The sequence below is a fragment of the Neofelis nebulosa genome, chromosome 7 (assembly GCF_028018385.1).
Source record: "Neofelis nebulosa isolate mNeoNeb1 chromosome 7, mNeoNeb1.pri, whole genome shotgun sequence".
Lineage (NCBI taxonomy): Eukaryota > Metazoa > Chordata > Mammalia > Carnivora > Felidae > Neofelis > Neofelis nebulosa.
This window is the reverse complement of record NC_080788.1, coordinates 5,336,176-5,359,232: the sequence shown is the minus strand read 5'-3', so window position 1 is coordinate 5,359,232 and position 23,057 is coordinate 5,336,176. Positions and strand designations below refer to the sequence as shown.

The following is a 23,057-nucleotide window of genomic DNA, read 5'->3' as shown; positions in this document are numbered from 1 at the left end:
ACCAATGAACATTTCCTTGGGTGCTTTCAATTATGCAAACCACTACATTTAGACATTGAAAAATACTACAAAAAATTAAAATGTGTTGTATGTGGGGCACCTGGCTGGCTCAGTTGGCGGAACGTGCGACTGATTGATCTCGGGGTTGTGAGTTCAAGCACCATGTTGGGCGTAGAAATTACTGAAAAATAAAATCTTTTTAAAAATGTGTTATATGCTTGGCAGAAGTGAAAAGATACACAGACGAAGTATCTGCAACAGAGGACATGTACGGGAATGTGGAAGATAGGTGGTTCTCCTTGGTAGCACTTACCACAAATAATCAGTTACCTGTGTTATTATCTGTTTGACTCCTCCAACAGACTACAAGCTACATGAAAGGCAAGGGTCAGGTCTATGTTGTTCAATGCCAAGCCCAGAGCCAAGGTCATGGGAGTGGCTCTATATTTAATGAATTAATGAATGAGGTTGAATAGGAACATAGCAAGTTTAGATTGGGAGTAATCTTCAATTTCAAGACCTATCTTCATGGTGATGTGGCACCATATAATTCGTTCTATAACTTAGGGGGAGAAGGAGTAATAGCGGTTTGGAGAAGTGAAAGACTGAATTATGAGGCAATGAGAAGAATCTGGATAAGAGTAAAAGGGCTTAACTAAGGCAATAGGAAGAGTACTGCAGCACCTTGTATCCATTAGAGTCCTTGACACATGGTGTTTGTTTTCATGCTTTTCTCACAATACCTACGGCTCTCAACTAGAAAGAACCACCCCCCTTGAGACATGGGATGTAGCAGAATCCTCTTTTTTGATAATTTTTCAAGTTCTACATGCTCACCTCCCAAGACTGAGATGTCTTCTCCTGAAAGGTGAACATTATGGTCACGGTGAGACACCCTTCCCAAAAAAAGTACAGACTGTATTTTAGAAAGTAACAGAACAATACAGTTGGGTAGGGTAGGATATATCAGATTAAGAAGACCTCGAACGTCAGACGAGTTTGAACTTGATATGCGGGCCACGGAGAAGTCCTAGCTCTGGAGCCAAGGATAAAAACAGAGTCTCTGTAAGATCTGACTGGAGACAGGATACAGGATATATTGAATAGTGGAGAAACTGAAGCTAAGGAGGCAGGCTGATAAGCAGTTTGAACGGATAAAAGAAACATTTCAAATACATGAGGAAGGTTTGGGGAATAACTGCATTTAGGAGTCCAAGGTAACCTTAAGATTTTGAGACGGGATGACTGGGGAAATGAAGACAGGCTACCATTTAGTATAGAGGAGGGAGGTTCACTTGGGGAAAAGGCAAGGTTTACTTTTAGATAGGAGGAATTCTAGCTAGTAAAAAGCTATCCAAGGAGAACTGTCCAGCAGCCATTTGAAGACAGTGTGTTTATCTTATAGCAAAGTCCTCAAAATAACTGAAACCATGAAAATGAGAGAATGTAGCTAAAATAAGGATTGCATCTCAAGGGACGCCCACCATTAGGATAGAACACATAAGGAAGACAGCACTAGTTGAACAGATTTAAAACAATTTAAAAATCAAAGTCAAAACCACAAAATACTTCCTGGAGGAGGTAGCCAAGAGGACCAATTATAATAAAGAGACAAAAGGGATAAGAACCAAAAGCTTTATCACCTTAAGTTTCTATATTTAGCTTACTTATACCATATGAAGAGATTAGGAAAGAGCATCCCCCAAATCACTATATGTATGTATTGTCAACTATCTATCATACATTTTATTATGGACAACAATTTTTAGGCTAAGTATCATCAGTCCACATTACTCAAGTCTTCTGGACCTAAATCATGTAGGGTGGACATTTCAAGGCTGATAGCCATGGTTAACCCTGTTGTCCCTGAAAGCCTTTGGGGAATTCTATGTTTGGTGCAACTGTGGTCCAGGATAACATACTACCATTAGTAAACAAAAAAAAGTAGTAAAATTAAATCATTAAAAAAAGCATTTTGTAGTAACAATACTACTCATAATAGCACATATTAACAAAGCTTTTAATAGTGTTTATAAAGGTTAAATCATCATTGCCAATGGGGCATACCACATAAAAAACAAACACAAGAAGATACAAGTGCACAGAAAGGCAAAGTAGGTGTAAGAACTTGACATACTGCCTTTCCTGACATTTGTGGGGCCTAATTCTCAAACCCACCAGTGTGAGGAACAGAAGTTCAGTATCTGGCTCTGAAAAAAAGAGGACAAAAGCTAGTCTTCTACAAAGATTTGGCTCTGGATTGAGCTCAATTCAAGACACAGATGTGCAAAACAACGCTAAATATCAAATGTTCATTTCTGAGTGGTTCTAGTCACTCTCTGGTACTCCCCATCTCCCATTTTTTCTTCACCTTTCTCTGCTTACAACAATTTAGACTCTATAGGAAATTATAAAGAAAATAAAAACCACCCCTTAATCCCATTCACAGAAATGAAAACTACTATCTCCTTATAGACTTTTCCCAAGAATATTAACTTTTCCATAAAAATAGCAATCTCACTTTAGCCAAAACACAAACTCTTACCTTAGCCTGTTTTGTTTTCCCCCCAACTTAACACATCACAGACAACTTCCTTTGCCAATACAGATTGATATCATGCTTTCTAATGGCTGCATTAGTGTATGATTGGCTGCAATACAATTAATACCTCTAGTGAAGGAATATGTGGGTGCTATCAATTTGTCCTATCCTAAGCAATGCTGAAAAAAAATCTTACATATCCATCTCTTTGGGCTTGTCTGATTTACTAGAAGGATAAATTCCTAGAAGTAGAATTCTTAGGTCAAAAGATATGGAAGAGAAAAAGGAAAAAAAAAAAAAAAAAAAAAGATGTCCACACCTCTAAGAGTTGACAATACAGCATGGCTTTATGGATTCAACACAGAACGGGGGGGGGGGGGGGGGGGGGTGTCTAGAGACAGCAATCTAACAGCAATGCTAAATAAACTCCTGAGCAGAACACTCAAGGATGTACACTTACTCCAAACTCATCCACTATACACATTAAATATGTGCAGTTTCTGTCTAGCAATTATACCTCAAGAAAAATGTTTAAAAAAAAAATCACCAAAACAAGATATAAGAAGTACATGTTGGGGCGCCTGGGTGGCGCAGTCGGTTAAGCGTCCGACTTCAGCCAGGTCACGATCTCGCGGTCCGTGAGTTCGAGCCCCGCGTCAGGCTCTGGGCTGATGGCTCGGAGCCTGGAGCCTGTTTCCAATTCTGTGTCTCCCTCTCTCTCTGCCCCTCCCCCATTCATGCTCTGTCTCTCTCTGTCCCAAAAAAAATAAATTAAAAATGTGGAAAAAAAAAAAAAAATTAAAAAAAAAAAAAAAAAAAAAAAAAAAAAGAAGTACATGTTATTATATTGCCTCTACAATTTGAAACATAAAATAATAACCCATTATGTTCTCTTGCAGATATGATTATTCTGCATCTGGGAAATGACATTTCTAAAATATTTCCTAAAGTCAAATTTTAATTTAACAACTTTGTGGAAAAAAAAAAAAAACACCACTGAATTATATACTTTAAAAAGGTAGATAGGTAGATTTGTGGGCTCCTGGGTGGCTCAGTCGGTTAAGCATCTGCCTTTGGCTCAGGTCATGATCTCATAGTTCGTGAATTCGAGTCCTGCGTCAGGCTCTGTGCTGACACCTCGGAGCCTAGAGCCTGCTTTAGATTCTGTGTCCCCCTCTCTCTGCCCCTCCCCGACTTGTGCTCTGTCTCTCAAAAATAAATAAATATTAAAAAAAAATTTTTTAAGGTAGATTTCATGGTACATGAATTTTAATCTAAGTCTACAATTTGATATAGTAAAAGTAAATGACATCATAGGGAATTTCTCTAGGGTAAGGTAAAGCAGGAATGAGTAATAATAAAGAAAAAGAACAAAAGAAAAAAAAAAAACTATTTCCTAAAACAAACAGAAGAGATCCTTTAGTACTTGAAAGAAAGAAAGAAAGAAAGAAAGAAAGAAAGAAAGAAAGAAAGAAAGAAAGAAAGAAAGAAAGAAAGAAAATCATCAAAGATCTGACTGAGAATAATTTTACAGGCAGAATGACAACTACATGCCAAAACAACCTTATCTAAGCCCGAACTTGAATATCACATAAATTACCTTTGGCAATCCAATGTCATCCATGGCATTCAACCACTGAATCACATTATCAGTGTGTCTAAAGTGCAGGCCAGTTGCCTAGAACAAACAAGAGACAATTAGGCACTGTTGGCAATGTTGAAGCAAATACTAAATAAAGACTCTTTGCAAGGTCCCCTTATGAGACTTTGCAAGGTCCCCTTACATTTAAGGTCTGTCTAAAGCATTGTGTTAAGATTCCACTCCCCAAAACCCGAATCTCAGCTCCCCTCACTTAAGAACTACCTGGAGCCAAGCCAGGCTGACTCAGTTGGTAGAGTATATGACTCTTGATCCCAGAGTTGTGAGTTTGACCCCCACATGGGGTGTACAGATTTATTTAAAAAAAAATAAAATCTTAAAAAAAAAAATAGAACCATCCAGGGAATCTTCCTGTAGAGTTGAGCCTTACAGAACATGATTTTTGGAGTCCAATTATATTGGATTCGCCTCCCGGCTTGGCCGTCTACTGGTGACACTGGCAAGTCACTTCACCCTGTTGAGTGTCCCCAACTGTAACACCCACTGTATGTATTTGGTATAAACACACAAGGGGGAAATGTACATAAGGTACTCAGTGTGGTGGCTGGCAGAGAGAAAATACTTACAGACTGACATATTAAACATATTAATCAGGGTTTGGATACCACACATACAAATATCCCCCTCTAAACCTCTATGTCTGCTATTTTTCAGCAAGATTCACTCTCCAGACGGGAGGAGGGGCAGGACTATTATTTTTATTGCTATACACTCTCTACTGTTCCTTAAGTGTCTTCTTGCTCTGTCCCACACGGTACGCCACTCAACAGAGTTGCCTTCAGAAAAGGAAAGTTTCTCTTTGGGATGTCAATTTTGGTCTGCCTACACTCCTGTCGTCCTTTGACTTTAAACATAAGACGTAAAAATCTCTTTTGATTCTGTCTTCATCCTTGGTTCATTCCAGGTTCTGGCCCAATTCCTATCATTGCCCCGCTTCCATCTGCCCCTGGTTTTTCAATCCTCCGCCTTTTATGCCCATCCTTTTCCAAAGAGGTGCTCATGGGAAACCTCCCCCACAACAGATTTTGGTCCTTGTCAACACTCCAACTTAACCAAGCAGTCTTCTTTTTCAGAGCCCTGGGCCACAGGAATCAAACCCTTTCAGGTACCTCAATTTCCTGAAATTGGATTGCTTTCCCAATTTACCTTGAACTCCAGGGGGACCTTTTTGCCTAAAGTTGCTATTGCTTTCAGTTTGCCAACAAATCTCAGTGCTTGGTGAAGATTAAAGTAGTAATCCCCCCCTAGTTACTTCCTCTACTTTTTAAGAAATGAAAAATCCATCAAGGACCATGAAGATTTCTAGGTACACACCATCATAAGAATTGTATCAGAAATACAGATAGCCATCTTTTACTACTCCGACTTTGCACCCTTTTCTCCACTCTGCCAGATGCTTTATTTTGTCGGAATAAACACACCTACACATATTTCTCGGTAACTCTTACACAGGATAAAGTCCACTAACCTTCTCTCCTAAGTTTATGGAAATTAAAGCACCGAGCGAAGAAGGACTCACCCTGTATCTGGTCTGCTCTCGATCGTAGATTTTCTTCAGGGACACCACTTTGGGAGAGAAGAAGTTTCCTAGTTTGGCAAGGTAGACCCCATTCCTAAGGCCCTCCTCCAGCTCTGTGGTGGGAGGCAGGTCTTCCCCGAGGCATGCTTCCATCCACCTGCACAAAAGGGCAGAGGACATGAGAAGAGAGGGAAGGTCTGAGCTCTTCCTTAAGAGACTTTGAGCCTCATTTCCCTTCTTGTTGGAGGAGTTTAAGTTCAACATAAGCAATACTCCTTTAAGATCCAATTGCACCCACATCTTTGTCCTGACCCAGTCAGATCTCAGAGGCGAGGAAATTGCGAAAAACCCCAAGCATCGCGGCCACCTTCTTCTCCACACGGCTCCCCTCTCCCATCACAGCAGACACCTGGCTCCTCAGACCCCAACTGCCCAGGAACCTCGGGCTCTAACCCTCAGTCCCTAAGTTATTCCTGCAGAACTCCTAAGAAAAATCATTTATAACTGAAGCCATGATGTCAACTGTTCAGAAATTTAAATTTATTGATGTTCTTTTCCAGTTTCAGAATCCACAGTGAATTTCTACATTCAGATTTTGAGGTTGTTTTGGGGTTACATGAACAGCCAATCATCTCAGCTAAAATAGGGAAGAAAATGCCAATGGAAGCAGTAAAAATTAATTCATGTTTTTCAGAGGATGGGGGGAGGAGGCCGTCAAGGGAAAAGGAAAAGAAAGTTACAATTCCCCTAGAAGACCTCTCCAGAGATGTCAGGCAGGCCCAAGGTAAAATAAAGCACATCTGAATATATTTTCTGCCAACAGAAATGTAGGTAACTAAAAATCATTTAAGGCAATGGTTTTTTTAAACCATTTTTAAGTCACAGAATCCTTTGAATATCTAAGGAAATCCCTCCCCAGAAAAAAATGGAGTCTACCTTGCCATGTACTTAAATTTAATATGTTATTTCAGAGATTTCACAGACTCCAGATTAAAAACCCCTAATTTAAAATTACTCTATTGGGGCGCCTGGGTGGCGCAGTCGGTTAAGCGTCCGACTTCAGCCAGGTCACGATCTCGCGGTCCGTGAGTTCGAGCCCCGCGTCAGGCTCTGGGCTGATGGCTCGGAGCCTGGAGCCTGTTTCCGATTCTGTGTCTCCCTCTCTCTCTGCCCCTCCCCCGTTCATGCTCTGTCTCTCTCTGTCCCAAAAATAAATAAATAAAAAAAATAAAAAAAAATAAAATTACTCTATTTGGGGCACCTGGGTCCCGAGTTCAAGCCCCACAATGGCCATAGAGCTTACTTTTATGTGTGTGTGTGTGTGTGTGTGTGTGTGTGTGTGTGTTTGTGTGTGTGTGTGTGTGTGTAAAATTATTCTACTCAAATTTTACACAGTCAATGTTATCCCCACATTCTGGTATCCCTACATACTGATAAAAAACTCCCCAGACCCTGGCTATTGCCTGGTCTATTTTACTAGTGTTAAATTGTGAAAAGACAAAAAAAAATACTGAAAGACATAGCCAACTGAAGTAAAAACTACATTTACTACCAAGCAGGACAACATAAAAATGAAGCATTTATGTTCACTGACATACAGAAGTTTAAATTAAAAGCCAAGTAAAATTGGAAGAAACATTTAACTATCCCATATTTTATAGACACACACACATACCCGTGAAAATTTACATGAAAACACTAATGTACCAATAGAAAAACAGGCCACATAATATGTACATGTATCTATGTATTTTTATATAATTCTTTGTATTAATAAAATTGTTTCAAGGATATACAACACTTAGATTTATCGTACTTCTGTAAATTGTTGCTTTTTAAATAAACTGTTCCTTTTATAATTCAGAATAAGCTTTCTTGTATTAATTCTATCTTTCCAAATTGAGATTACTGCTCAGAATTTTTACAAAATGACAAGGAAAAGCAACAATTTCCTTGTTTTTCTCAGGTTCTATAAATAGTCATATGTGCTTAAGTAAATAAATACTGGCTGGGTATAGGCATGGCTGGGGAATTTTGTGATTATTCTCCCTACTCGACAATAATAAGTTTTCACCTCTGGCTTTTCTTTCAGGTGGTAGAACTTAAAGGTCACGGGGTCGGGGGCAGGGGGAACAAATGAGTTTTCCAGAAGAATTGTCACAGTAACTAAAACTAGATACCAACTGGTAACCGTTACAAAACCCAAACTACACCTCCGCAAGAGCCCAAAGACCAGAAGGGCAATGTGGAAAAAGAATGCAGGTCGCCAGTGTGGAAAGCAGCTGCAGCCCAAGGACACATCTCATAGCATCGGCCCTCCGTTATTTTACTGCTAAAAAGCTCGTGGCAAACGCCTCCTGGCAGCCCCCGCTCTCAGGGGACAGTCTAACTTGCGTTCTCATTAACAGAAACAAACCTAGAACAACGGTAGTCTAAGCCAAAACCAGCCCTTCACCATGTAATGGCCCGAGGAAAAAAGTACTTAATTTTCTCCTCCAAACACAGTAAACACATACAAGACTACGGAGGAAGAGCACAGTGTGTGCTTCTGCCTCGAATTGGAGCCAGTTTCCAAAGGTGTTCTGGTTGTCCTCTGAGACGACCACACCAAAATCAGAGTGAAAGGAGGACCACCGCAAGGTCCCCCCCCAAGCCTTCACCCTGGCCCCTCCCTGGGGGACAGTCCTGAGTCACAGGAAGGCTCAGAAGTTCTGTGCGGTCAAGGACACGGTGCGCATCACACGATGCCAGGCCGGAAGAGCCGACGGTGAGCTGGTGAAAAGGGGTAAAGGAGGGCAAAACACAGTGCGTCTCCCACCGGCCCCAAACCAACAGTGCCCTCCAAGTCACCACACGTTGGGTGGACTCTGCTTCGCGACAGAGTACCACGTGGTTCGTGGCTGAAAATAAAGTAAGATGAATCAGGACCAAACCGCTTTGAAAAGTTAAGAGCCCGAAGCAGGGTGCTACGTTACTCTGTCATTTTCAATATCAGCAGAAGTCTAGATTCTACCATGGTCCCAAGAATATACCACAAACTCTCCTGTCTGCCCTCCACAGCCATCTGAGACATTTACCCCTCTGCCACTAAACCACAGAATCACAAGACGAGAGCCAGGAACTTAAAGCACTTCTAGGGCAAATCCCTTTGGGTTTTTTTTTTTTTTTAATATAATAATACATATCTATTAGAAAAACTTATTAGACATTTCTTAATATTTTATGAATATTTTCCATGTTATTATATAACTTCTGAAGACTAAGTTACATAAAAATTCTACCAAGTGCTCAATTGGTCACCTATGTTGAACACTTAGTCACTTCCAAATATTTTCAGCTATTAAATAATCCTCCAAGGAACATGTTTGTACACAAGTATTTACAATTAATTCCTAAGGAAAGGGCTTTAGAAGTGTAACTCCAAAATAAAAAATCATAGACATTAAAGAAACATTTTTTTATTGTCCAAAAGCTTACCCGAAGGCTAGACATATCTGCACAAGCCCCTCATTTTACAAGTTAGAGTAAGGCCTATCCAAGGTCACTGCTAGCTAGCAGCAAAGGCAGAATAACCAGACCCTGATTCCTAGCTAAGAATCCTCCCTCAGTAAATGACTGCTTTTACCACGTCACTCCAGGAGCCTAACAGGGCTGAGCTCCACAGGACAGTCTAAACACGGCAAAGTGTCAGATAACCCTCCCAGGAAAAAGGCTGGTATCTCTCCACCTCCTGTCCACTAAATAGGGTTTTACGTATTTCAGTTTAACTCTAAACCCACCACTGATTCTCAACTCAGATAGAGTTTTCTTATAAAACGTAAGCATTGGGGCGCCTGGGTGGCGCAGTCGGTTAAGCGTCCGACTTCAGCCAGGTCACGATCTCGCGGTCCGTGAGTTCGAGCCCCGCGTCAGGCTCTGGGCTGACGGCTCGGAGCCTGGAGCCTGTTTCCGATTCTGTGTCTCCCTCTCTCTCTGCCCCTCCCCCGTTCATGCTCTGTCTCTCTCTGTCCCAAAAATAAATTAAAAATGTTGAAAAAAAAAATAAAAAAAAAAATAAAACGTAAGCATTTAATCTGGCTTTATAAGTACATTTTATTTTTTTTTAAGATTTTATTTTTAAGTAATCCCTACACCCAATGTGGGGCTCAAACTTAAAACCCTGAGATCAAGTCACATGTTCTACCGACTGAGCCAGCCCAGTGCCCTTTGCTTTAAAAAATTTTTTTAAATAAATCTACATATAGATCCTTTACACTGCACACAAAAATCAACTCAAAATGGGTCAAAGATTGAAACCTAAGACCTAAAACCATAAACTCCTAGAAGAAAATATTGGATCTAAGCTCCCTGACATCAGTCTTGGCAATGATTTTTTTGGATTTGACACCAAAAGCAAAGGCATCAAAAGCAAAAATAAACAAAAGTGGGACTACACCAAACTAAAAGCTTCTGCAGAGGCAAAGGAAACCATCAACAAAATGAAAAGACAACCTATGAAACTGAAGAACGTATCTGATAGAAGGTTAATATCCGGGGGCGCCTGGGTGGCTCAGCTGGTTAAGTGACCGACTCTTGGTTTTGGCTCAGGTCATGATCTCACAGTTTTGTGAGTTCAAGCCCAGCATCAGGCTCTGCAGTGGCGACATGGAGCCTGCTTGGGAGTCTCTCTCTCTCCTCTCTCTCTGCCCCTCCCTGCTGCTTGCATGCTCTCTCTTTCTCTCTCAAAATAAATAAACATTTTTTTAAAGGTCAATATCCAAAACATATAAAGAATTCAAGGGTGCCTGGGTGGCTTGGTCGGTTAGGCGTCCAACTTCAGCTCAGGTCATGATCTCACGGTTTGTGAGTTCAAGCTCTGTGTCAGGCTCTGTGCTGACAGCTCGGAGCCTGGTGCCTGCTTGAGATTCTGTGTCTCCCTCTCTCTCTGCCCCTCCCCCGCTCTGTCTCTCTGTCTCTCTGTCAAAAATAAACATTAAAAAAAATTTTTTTAATTAAAAACAAAAGACAGTTAAACGTCTATAAGGCAATAAAGTATTTTCTTAAAGAAAAGATAAACTGGAGGAAAAATCTGCAACACATAACAAGGAATTAATAACCTCCTATAATCTTTACAAGGAATTAATAATCTATAATCTTTACATGCATATGTACATTTTTTTTGCATATGTACATCTTAAATGCTTGAAATAAATAAAATAACAAATATTTCCCCCAGAGAAACGGACTAGAAACACAAACAGGCAACTCATAAGAGAATGTAAATGTGGGAAGGCCAGCTGGTGCAGCCACTCTGGAAAACAGTATGGAGGTTCCTCAAAAAGCTAAAACTGGAACTACCCTACGACCCAGCAATTGCACTACTAGGCATTTACCCATGGGATACAGGTGTGCTGTTTTGAAGGGACACATGCACCCCCATGTTTATAGCAGAGCTATCGACAATAGCCAAAGTATGGAAAGAGCCCAAATGTCCATCGGTGGATGAAAGGATAAAGAAAATGTGGTGTGTATACATGTATACATGTATACATATATACATGTATATATACATATGTGTATACATGTATACACGTATATATACATATGTGTATACATGTATACATGTATATATGTATGTATATGTATGTATATATACATATATGTATACATATATACATGTATATATACATATGTGTATACATGTATACATGTATATATACATGTATACACACACGTATATACATATATATGTATACACACACCACATATATATACATATACACATGTATACATACGTATATGTATGTGTATATACATATATGTATATGTATATACATGTATATACACATATATACGTATGTATACATGTATACACACATATATATACCTATATATGTATACACACACACACACACACACACCACCCACAACGGAGTATTACTCGGCAGTCAAAAAGAATAAAATCTTGCCATTTGCAACTACGTGGATGGAACTGGAGGGTATTATGCTAAGTGAAATTAGTCAGAGAAAGACAAATATCATATGACTTCACTCATATGAGGACTTTACGAGACAAAACAAATGAACATAAGGGAAGGGAAACAAAAATAATATAAAAACAGGGAGGGGGACAAAACAGAAGAGATTCCTAAATATGGAGAACAAACTGAGGGTTACTGGAGGGGTTGCGGGAGGGGGGATGGGCTAAATGGGTCAGGGGCACTAAGGAATCTATTCCTGAAATCATTGTTGCACTATATGCTAACTAATTTGGATGTAAATTTTAAAAAATTAAAAATTAAATTAAAAAAAAGAATGCAAATGGCCAGTAATTATAGGAAAAATTCTTAATCTCACTACTAATCAAATTAAGGTAACAATGCCGTATTCGGCTATCAGAATGGCAAAGATAAAAAGGGACAATAGCAACTTATCATCCAATACATGAGGAAACCCCACATTCTTGCACTGTTCCAGAAGGAAATCTGGCAACGTGTACCATCATTAGTAAACTTTGAGACACTTCCATAAAAGGCAAAGGGTTGCTTCACTTTAAGATATGACTTGGTGACCTGTGGCGCGGATGGCTAAGTGAAAGAGGCTGCCAGCCGACGAGGCTGGGACACAAGACCAGAATGATAAATTCATGCCGGAAACATGTTCAGCTTGAAATAAGAACGGGACATCAGGTGGTGACATCCTACAGGCAGTGGAAAGTCTGAAAGACTCAGGACAGAGGCCCAGCTGGAGACCCCAGTGTGAAGAGGGGCACCACAGGAGTGGAAGAGCTCCCCAGAGAATCAGACGTTGAGCAAAATAAAATATGGTCAAGGGACGCCTGCCTGGATGGCTCAGTCAGAGGAGCATGTGACTCTTAATCTCAAGGTCATGAGTTCGAGTCCCGTGTTGGGAGTAGAGATTACTTAACTAAGTAAATAACTTAAAAAATAAATAAATGGTCAAGACTGTGCCTCAGAGAACACCAACACTATTACAAATAGAGAACAGTCACTATGGTAAAATGAGAACCGTGGCAGAATCACATGATGGCAAGCAAGGAAGGACAACTTGTCAGGAAGCTGCAGGGAGGTGAACGGCAGAGAAAAGGACGCGGCAAACAAGGAAGCAGGCCCCATCCTCACGGGGGACCTCAGTGGAGTGGTGGAGCATGAAGAGTGAGATTACACTAGGAAAGTAAGTAGAAGTGAGGAACTAGAAACAGCCAAAGTAGACTTCTTTTTCGGGAAGTTGAAGAAGTGAGAGAAATCGGAGGAATGGAGAAAGGGTAGATGTGAGGTGGTGGCACCTCTCTCTGTTGATGACTCACGAAGAGGCAGTTATTTGCAGGCCGCAAGAAAGGAACAAGTGCGCAGGGGACTAAAGATACAAGAAATAAAGAAGGCAAGGTTCTGAACAGTACAGGGGGCAGCTCGTTATAGACAGGAACATACCCACTTCTTCCGTGAGAAATGAAGGAAGGAAATAAGAATGAGCAAGAATGACTAGTAATCTAAGTAACCTCTCTGAGCTTCACGTTCCTGTCTGCAAAAACACCTACTCTCATAAGACTGTTCTGAAGATCAAATGAGAGAATGCATACAAGCAACAGACTCTAAGTAACGGTAGCCGTGTATCTGTGTTACAAGTACGTGCACGAATTAGCTAGATTGCAGAAATAAACCTGCTTCTAGAGTCTGACACCTAGTAACCTGCCTAATACCTGCCTACCTTGTCCTATGATAGCTGTCACAGGAACCTCATACTTGGCCCTACCCATTCCACCCCTGCAGCAAGACAAAGAAATCACTATTCAGAGAATTCTTAGTGTGGTAAGCCCTAAAACAAGCCCAGACCTAGAGCATATGGAGGAAAGATTCAGGTTGGGACTCAGAATTAGGGGTCTGTGAGGAGGAAACGAGTTGAACGAGTTCTGCAGAGCACGTGACTTCAGCGGTTTCCCAGCTCTGTGCAATACAGAAGGGGAACAGACCAATGCCGGAACTGACGCTCCACACCATTGAGATTCGGTTCCTCCAGGAGCCGCTCCTCCGCTCCTCCGGTTACCACACCCGGCGTGCGGAGCCGATGCTCCCTCATGCCAGGGTTACTCGCGGCTGAAAACCTCCCAAGCTGGGCAGTCTTTCCTTGCAATTAGGATTCTACTAAGACCCTAACTTATCTAAGCACCATCCAGGCACTGGAAATACCTAGAAATTATAATCCAGTGTGGCAGGAACAAGTCTTGAGAGAAACGAATGTATTTGATAAAGAACTCACCACCTGAAGAGGAAGGGAATTAGAGCTAGTTTCCCAGAGAAAATGACATTCAGGTCTTGAAGGACTGGGGGGTGGGGGTGGGGGTGGGGGGGTAATGTTTAGGTGGGGAGAACAAGTCATAGGCCAAGGGAAGAGAATACACAAACCTCCTGAAGGATCTGAAACAGGAATGAAATGATCAGATATAACTTGACAGATCACTCTAAGCAGTAGGGTGAGGAGGAAGAATGGGTAAGGATACACAGTCCTAAGAAGTACTGGCAGTAATCCAGGCAAGAAAGATTTATAAAGGCTTGTTTCCCAAGCCATGCAAGCACGTGAGAAACCTTGATAGTATCTGCTTTAAAAGAAACTTCTGAGTATAAATTAAGCCAATCTGAATAGCTATAGGAATGAATGAGAAACAGAAAAGAAACTTTCTTCTTCTTCTCCTCCTCCTTCTCTTATTCATTTAGAGAGTGAACGAGTGCACAAGCAGGGGAAGGGGGGGTGGGGAGGGGATGGGAGAATCCCAAGCAGACTTTGCACTCAGAGCACAGAGCCAGACTCAGGGCTCAAACCCATGAACTGTGAGATCATGACCTGAGCTGATATCAAGGGTCAGATGCTTAACCGACTGAGCTACCCAGGAGGCCATTCTTCTTAAGTAATAACTTATTTAACCTAAACATCTCTGAGCAAATAGTTTTAGTCTTTGCTAAATTGGATAAGTTATGTAAAGTCTACTTGCCAAAATTAAACGTCTAAATGTTATATTTCAAGAGTCCCCATTCTTATTGGGGTGACGGAAACTACACTATGGTAACAGTTGCACCATTCGCTAAAGTTACTAAAACTCATTAAGTTGCACCTTAAAAAATGGGAGACCTTTATGGCATGTAAATTATTACTTCAAAGAAGTTTTTCTAAAAAGTCCCTGCAGTAACAGGATTCACTGCTGACTCCCAGACCACATCGTCAGATGCAGAGCCTGGCGAAACATTACCACGTTTGATCTACCCGTCCATCTCTACCACGTATCACAAGGCGTGAAAGACCTCTTAACCTTCAATGAAAACAAAATCTTCAAACTGAGTTAGACGATACTAAGTCTCACCAGCTGCAGCCTAGTCACTGCCGGCCTGAGCAGAACTTGGGGGAAGACACAGGTGAGAGGCCTCTAGGAGGCGGAAGACAGGTACCCATTTCCTTGCAAATGCGAGGCTCTGAGTCAGCCATCTCAGCCTACTGCCGCAGCTGCTAGAGCCCCCCAGAGCCCCGGAGACCAAGGAGAGCCTGTAGAGCCAGTACTAGGTCTGAACACTAAGAGCAAGAACTAGGTCTGAAACTTGAATTTCAGACCTAGTACTCAGTGAGAACATGTCAGGAGGACGGGTTAACTGTCTTAATCGTTAAGGACATAATCCTTGCCCTCTGAGGCTCACAGTATGTTAGGGAAGAGAAAAGTAGAAGGCATTGATAACGTATTATAAAGATAGGGGTGGGGAGGGACAGGTAGAAACACGAGAGGAGTACCTGACTCAGACCTAGGGTAAAGGTGGTGGGTGCTTCCTGGAGGAGGTGGATGCTACCTGAATTTACTTTTCTTTTCTTTTTTTTTCTTTTTTCTTCTAGAGAGAAAGATCGACTGTGGGGGTTGGGGGAGGGCGAGAAGGTGTGAGGAAGAGGGAGGGAGAGAGCAGGAGAGAGAGGGAATGAATATATCCCAAGCAGGCTCCACACACAGTGTGGAGCCCCAAGGCAGGGTTCCATCCCACAACTGTGAGATCATGACCTGAGCCAAAATCAAGAGCTGGACACTCAACCGACTGAGCCACCCAGGGGCCCCTGAATTTACTTTCATAGATAGGCAATATATATATACATAGGTCAAAATTCAAAAAGTATAAAAAGATACCCATTTAAAAGGAAGAAAATTTCATGAAATGGACAAGAGTGTCATATGCCACAGAGATTAAGAGAATTACTGAAAATTTTCTAATGGACATAACAATTAGGTCATCAGTCATTCCAGGAAGAGAAATCTGGTAGGGGGAAAGAAGGGTACACAAACCACACCCACACAAGTTAGGATAAAGAAGTGGGTACGGGGAGTAAAGACAAGTTCTTCCTGAAGGAAGAAAAGAAGGGATAATACAATAATCAGAGGAGGGTCTAGTATTAAGGGAATAGATCTGGAATGGGTGAGGATGTTTATGTGCTACAGAGAAAAGAATCAACAGGAAAAAGTTTAAGTTATAGTTAAGAAAACAATCCTGGAAAGGGTGCCCGGGTGGCTCAGTCGGTTAGGCGAATGACTTCAGCTCAGGTCATGATCCCACGCTTGTGAGTTTGAGCCCCACATCGGGCTCTGTGCTGACAGCTCAGAGTCTGGAGCCTGCTTCAGATTGTGTCTTCCTCTCTCTCTGCCCCTCCCCCCCCCCAAAAAAAATAAACAAACATTAAAAAAAAAAGAAAAGAAAAGAAAACAATCCTGGAATATGAACCCTAGAAGACAAAAAGGAATATGATCCAGACCACACATAGAAGATGGAGTCTTAGGAAGAAAGATATTTCTCCCATTGCTACGGGGAAGGTCAAGCTGCCATGTTAAATAAGATGGGATAAATTTGTTAGGGCCAGAGAAATTGAGAGAGTTTGTAAAGAGAGGTCATCAAGCTGTAATATGGGAAGCTAAGGATGGAGACGACTACTAAGAATAAAGATTTGGTAAGAGCTTTTTGATTGGCCTTCCCCATCTGACAATTCAAATGTTACTTTCAAAAGTCACCTCCTCCATGCACTCTTCCATGATCTACCCTTGGAAATAATCTCTCCTTCCTCCAAACTTCCTCTAAACTTTCCACTGGCACTTTGTACCTCTTTACCTCTTAATATAGTTATTTAAGTACATAAAGGTGGAATCCTTTTCTGATTTACCTTTCAAGTACAGTGCTCAAAAAATAACTGCTGAATAACAAACTGTTCTTTCCCTCTTGCTTAAGGACCATAGCACTGGTCTCAATTATAACCAAGTAATAATAAAAAAAATCATCCTAAACTCTCATCCCACAATGCTGAAATTCTCTTAACCACCCCAACCCCACACTCCACACAGCTTTGCACCAATTTAACTGAATATTACCGAGCAGCTACTTTGTGGAAAAGCACTGTGGAAGGGAGTGCTCCTGGGTACCAAAAAGTAGAACAAGGCAGTCTCATCTCTAAAGGAACACAAAAAATATGTATATTTCTGCTTTCCCTTCTTGCCTATCTGATTTCAGCTTATCTTGCAAAGCTCAGCCATAAAATAATCTTTCCCTCATCTAAACTCTCACACATTTAACTGCATCGTTTCATTGGCAATCTTATATTGTCTTGTGACATTAGTTGGACCTTCCAACCTTTGATGTTAGGTAACTTTTTTTTTTTTTTTTTCAAATGGTGATGCCCTATCTGTCCAATTAATCTGTAACGCCCCTATGGACAGGACTGGGTTAATAAGCATTTGCCATTTGCCATCTTTTCCAGTTCTATATTAGAGAGTCCTGCACAACGAGGAACCACAAATGCTTTCTACCTGTTTTATTTTATTGGAAGTGCTTTTCCCAACTGGTTTAGCCATGCCAAGGGGGAAAAAAAAATTGAGCAATAGAATGTTATCACTTAAAATAAAAATACCTTTGGGGCACCCGGGTGGCTCAGTAGGTTAACCATCTGACTTCGGCTCAGGTCCTGATCTCGTGATTTGTGAGCTCGAGCCCCACACCAGGCTCTGTGCTGACAGCTCGGAGCCTGGAGACTGCTTCAGATTCTGTGTCTCCCTCTCTGCCCCTCCCCTGCTCAAACACACTCTCTCTCTCTCTCTCAAAAATAAATAAACATTAAAAAAAAAAAAAAAAAAAACCTTTGAATAACACAGGAGATGAAAATAAAAATTGTTTGAAGTAACTCAGGAAAGTACTTAGGTTAGAACATAATCTTCCATCAATTGTTACATAGTCTATGCTTGAAAATCTTCTGCAACATGGATTTTTCCAAAGCAGATTTTTTTTTTTTAATTTCTTATTGCTATAAAGTTCTTCCTCAAATTAAGCAGATTTCCATTGCCTGGTTCTGTTCCTCTGGTACCACACATGATAAATTGAACCCCTCTTCCATATTTCAGATGTTTTAATAATATAGGCAAAGTGTTAACAGTTGAATGAATTCCTATACTGGGTGAAAGATTGCACTTCTGAGATTCTATGTTTCTATAGTCCCCCTAAATCTTGTCTCCATATTAAATACTCTCAGTCCTTTCAAGGATTTCTCATACATCATAATTTATAGACCTTTTACCATCCTGGTCAAGCTGATTCAACATGCACGAGTCCTTGAACAATAACCATGTCTCAACCAATGCACCAACACCCACTGATGGGGTTCCTCACTTTCTAAGGATTCTGATCTATCAGCAATGCCTGCTGTGGGTGTGAAAGAATCCCATCACACAACTATCACCCTTGCTCTAGACTATCAAGGTCCCTCTTAAGGTATGGCCTCCCGACCTGAAGATGAACTTGTTAGCCTCTGATGAGTACAGAGGACAAAGGGACATATACCACATTTCTATTAATGAACTGGTAAACAACACAGATTTGTTTCATTGTGTTCTTTTTTCCTACTAATGCTATTGCCATAAATGCTGCTACTCTATCCTGTACCTAAACACTCCATTTTTGAACCCCAATGTAGGATGTCACATTTATTACTATTAAATCTCATTAGATTCAGGGTATTTTGAATGCAGAACTTGTCATGAAGTGTATTAACCATCCCTCCAGCAACAAGTCAAACTCAAATTTAATCAATACACATCACTGATAAGCCCCAAGAAAAATGTTTTATCTGTAACATGCCCTAGAGAGCTTTCTTTGAACTTAAAACCTAGCAGCTCCTTTTATCATGGAGATAAAATTCGTATAACATAAATTCACCACTTTTACCCATTTTCAAGTATGCAATTCAGTGTTTTTTAGTATACTCAAAATGTTGTGCAACCACCATGACTACTTAATTCCAGAAGATTTTCACCACCCAAAGAGAAAGCTCGCGCCCATTAAGCAGTTACTCCTCATCTAGCAGCTCTTTTTGAATATGGTTTATTCAACTGGCTACAAATCTTAATTACCTTACAATCTAGTCCACATTTGTCAAACCTGTCACTAATGTATCACAAGACACACTTGCAAATGCCTTACTGAAATCTAGACATTACTGTGTTTCTCTGATTCACCAATCTGGTGACGCTGTCGTCAAAGAGGAAATGATCTTAATGTGACAGAGCTTGTCTCAGAAAGCCCTGGTTGACTCCTAAGCATCACTTGTTTCCTAAGTGCTCATCTACTTGACAATATGCTAGGAATTCTGCCCCAGACTAATTCGTTAGACTAGAATTTATGATTATCTTCTTTTCCTTTTTAATAATTAGTACATTTGCCCTCCTCTACTTTTTTAAGTTTATTTATTTTGAGAGAGAGAGAAAGCTCAAATGCACACGCACACGTGCACTCACGAGGGCGGGGCAGAGAGAGAGAGAGAGAGAGAGAATCCCAAGCAGGCCCTGTAATGTTTGCACAGGGCCCAACATGGGGCTTGAACCCACGAACCATGAGATCACGACCTGAACCAAAACCAATAATCAGATGCTCCATCAACTGAGCCACCCCAGGTGCCCCACCCTCCTCCACTTTTAAAAACCACACTCCAGTTCTGCACAATGCCTTAAAGATCACTGATGACAGTTTAGCAATTATACCTACCCAGTTAGTACAGTAATGGCTTCAATTTAAGCTCTCTAAGCTGAGAACATCAGAACTCAAAGAACAGAAAGAAACTACAGATAAAACATATAACAGTTGAGAACTAACCAGGAACATGTTCCAAACTGTCACTTGAAATAGTCCCTCAAATCCATTATTCTGACACAAAAACAGTGCTTCCCAAACCAGTGTACTCTGGAACACTAGTTCTAAGCAAGAAAGTCTGTGAGAAGCGTCTGAGAGGAAACGAGGGGTGAGAAATCCTGCTTACACTATCTTCTCCCTTTGAGATTCGGAACTTACAACCCACGATAAAAAGCCTATATAGTCAAATAGGCTATCTAGTCAGTCAAATCTAGTCAGCCACACAGTTTCCAAATCCCAAACTGTATTCTCCTTTAACACAAAGAATAAACTGTGTTACTTTGGCAAGCTGATTCATCTCATCAGAGTCTGTATGCCAAAGCTGTTAATCCAAAACCTGTTTTCTCAATGCCAACTTCATTACACACTGATTAGTCGTTTTTTATGGCACAATACAACCTGCTTCAAAGTACTCTGGAAAATTCTAGGCAGTTTCTTTAAAATGGTATTTTTATGTTTCAAAAATCTCAACATTTGGAAGAGCCTGGGTGGCTCCTTTGGTTAAGCATCCGACTTCGGCTCAGGTCATGATCTCCCAGTTCATGAGTTCGAGCCCCACATCGGGCTCTCTACTGTCAGCACAGAGCCTACACTGGATCCTCTGTCTCCTCTCTCTGCTCCTTACCCACCTGCGCTGTCTCTCAAAAAATAAACATTTTCGGGGCGCCTGGGTGGCTCGGTCGGTTAAGCGTCCGACTTCGGCTCAGGTCACGATCTCGCAGTCCGTGAGTTCAAGCCCCGCGTCGGGCCCTGTGCTGACAGCTCAGAGCCTGGAGCCTGTTTCAGATTCTGTGTCTCCCTCTCTCTCTGACCCTCCCCCGTTCATGCTCTGTCTCTCTCTGTCTCAAAAATAAACGTTAAAAAAAAAATTTTTTTTAATAAAAAAAATAAACATTTTTTCTTTAATCTCAAAAAATTTTAAAATAAATAAATAAGTCAACAGCTGAACCTGCCTTGTTCTGAAAAAAAAATTAAGATCTCAATTCAAAGACTAGACAGCAAGGCAAACTACACAGAACATCTCATCAGAGAGTCATTGTTGATGCTCAATATGTATTATCCGAACATCTAGAGAAAATAAGTAGATAAAGCAGGATCTCTACTTTAGTCCTCATACCAAAAAAATTCAAAATGGATCAAGGGGTTACATGTTAAAACTCTTTACATCCTAAAAATACTAGAAGAAAACACAGAGGAATGTTTTTGTATGGTATTGGTATAAATGACTCTAAAAAAGACATAAAGCCTAAAATCTAAAAATAAAAAAAAATTTATAAAATCAAACATGTTTTAAAATTCTAAATTGTTAAAAATAATAATGAAATGAAATTCTAAATTATTTTAAAAACCTTAAAGTCAAACTTAAAGGACAAACTGGATTCTTTTCAGCACATGTGGCATCCAAAGCATCAATCCCCTCAATATATAAACAGCTCTTACAAATCAGTAAGAAAAAACTCAACAGAAAAATGAGCAAAGGATTCTACCAAAACAGTTGGCAGAAAAGGAAATACAAATGGCTCTTAAACAAAGATCCTCAGGAAACCTGGCTGCCTCTGTCAGTAGAGCATGCAACTCTTGATCTCAGGGTAGTAAGTTCAAGTCCTACACTGGGTGTGGAGCTTACTTAAAAAAATAAATTAAAAAAAAAGTTAAATTAACAAAAAAGATGTTCAGCTTCACTCAGAATTAGATAATCTGAAAATGAAACTACAATGAAATACCATTTTCACCTATGAAATTCTCAAATATTAAAAAAACTATAATACTGCAGGTTGATGAAATTATGGGTAAAGCAGCCCTCTTATACATTACGGATGGTACAACTTCCAGACCAAATTGACAATATTTATCAAAATTGGGGCACCTGAGTGGCTCAGTCGGTTAAGCATCCAACTTCAGCTTAGGTCAAGATCTCACAGTCTGTGAGTTCGAGCCCTCCGTCAGACTCTGTGCTGTCAGCTCAGAGCCTGGAACCTGCTTTAGATTCTGTGTCTCCCTCTCTCTCTACCCCTCACTGGCTCACATTCTGTCTCTCAAAAATAAATTTTTTTTTTAAATTAAAAAAAAAAACTAAATGTACACATTCCCTTTGACTTAGAAATCCCACTTTTAGAAATGTATCCTACAATACCCCCAAGTGCGAGATGACATACATACAAAGTTGCTAACTACAACACTAGAATAGCAAAAGGTGGGGTAAAATATGCACTGGTAGGTTCAATCTATACACTGAAAAAGTATGCAACTGTGAAGACAAAAATGAGGTACTCTGATGTATTCATGTGGAGTAAGTTATGAGATGGAAAGCAGAATATGACAAGGAAATAAGTGACTAGGATTTATATGCATTGAATAATGAAAGACACATATTCATAACTGTGGTTCCAACTGGGGAAAAACGGAATAGCTGGGACACAGACTTTTTTTTCACTATATATCCTAGCATAGCCTCTAAGTATCATGTTCGTGTATTATCTATTTTTTTTAATGATTAAGAATAAAATTTTAATTAAAAAAACCTAAAATCTGCCTAAGAATATTTTTGTGGGACTTCTCAAGTTTTTAAAGGAAATCCCCAAAGTCAAACCACTGCTGGGCACCACCTTTTCAATCAATGATTAAGAAGCATTGTCCAAACTAATGACATAACAGTATGCCTTCAGAGCAGAAAAACATTTTGTTACAATAGTCCTGGCAAGTAGTAAGTAACTTTTGTTTCCTTTTAGCTTATCTAGAGGTCATCAGATATTTATGTGTTATTTGTAATGAAATGATCTGCTCTACTGTAAGGCTTTTTGTATTTAAATTTTATTTTTATATCATTTTTCTATCTTCAATAATCACAGGTTTTTTCCTCCTTCTTTTCAATTTTTCCTTTTCTAATTTTGTCTCATTCCCTCCTTTGTACTTTAGTTCCTTCTGCTTCAGTTTGTAGGAACACTAACCCTATTCAAGAAAATATCTCGGGGCTCCTAGGTGGCTCAGTCGGTTGAGTGTCGACTCTTGATTTCAGCTCGGGTCATGATCTTACGGTTCGTGGATTTGAGCTCCACACTGGGCTCTGTGCTGACTGCATGGAGCCTGCTTGGGATTCTCTATCTCCTTCTCTCTCTGCCCCTCCCCAACCAAGCCTCCCTCCCCCTGTCAAAA

General features: G+C 40.4%; 1 protein-coding gene across 1 annotated transcript in view; it reads right to left on the bottom strand.

Annotated features, from left to right (window-relative positions):
- Positions 1-23,057, bottom strand: part of IQGAP1 (IQ motif containing GTPase activating protein 1) — a 103,990-nt gene that overhangs the window by 67,128 nt on the left and 13,805 nt on the right. Inside the window, exons 3-4 of the mRNA XM_058736496.1 lie at positions 5,722-5,878; positions 4,143-4,220 (exon numbers count right to left, since the gene is read on the bottom strand). Coding sequence (XP_058592479.1) covers positions 4,143-4,220; positions 5,722-5,878 — 235 coding nt within the window. The remainder of the gene's footprint in view (positions 1-4,142; positions 4,221-5,721; positions 5,879-23,057) is intronic.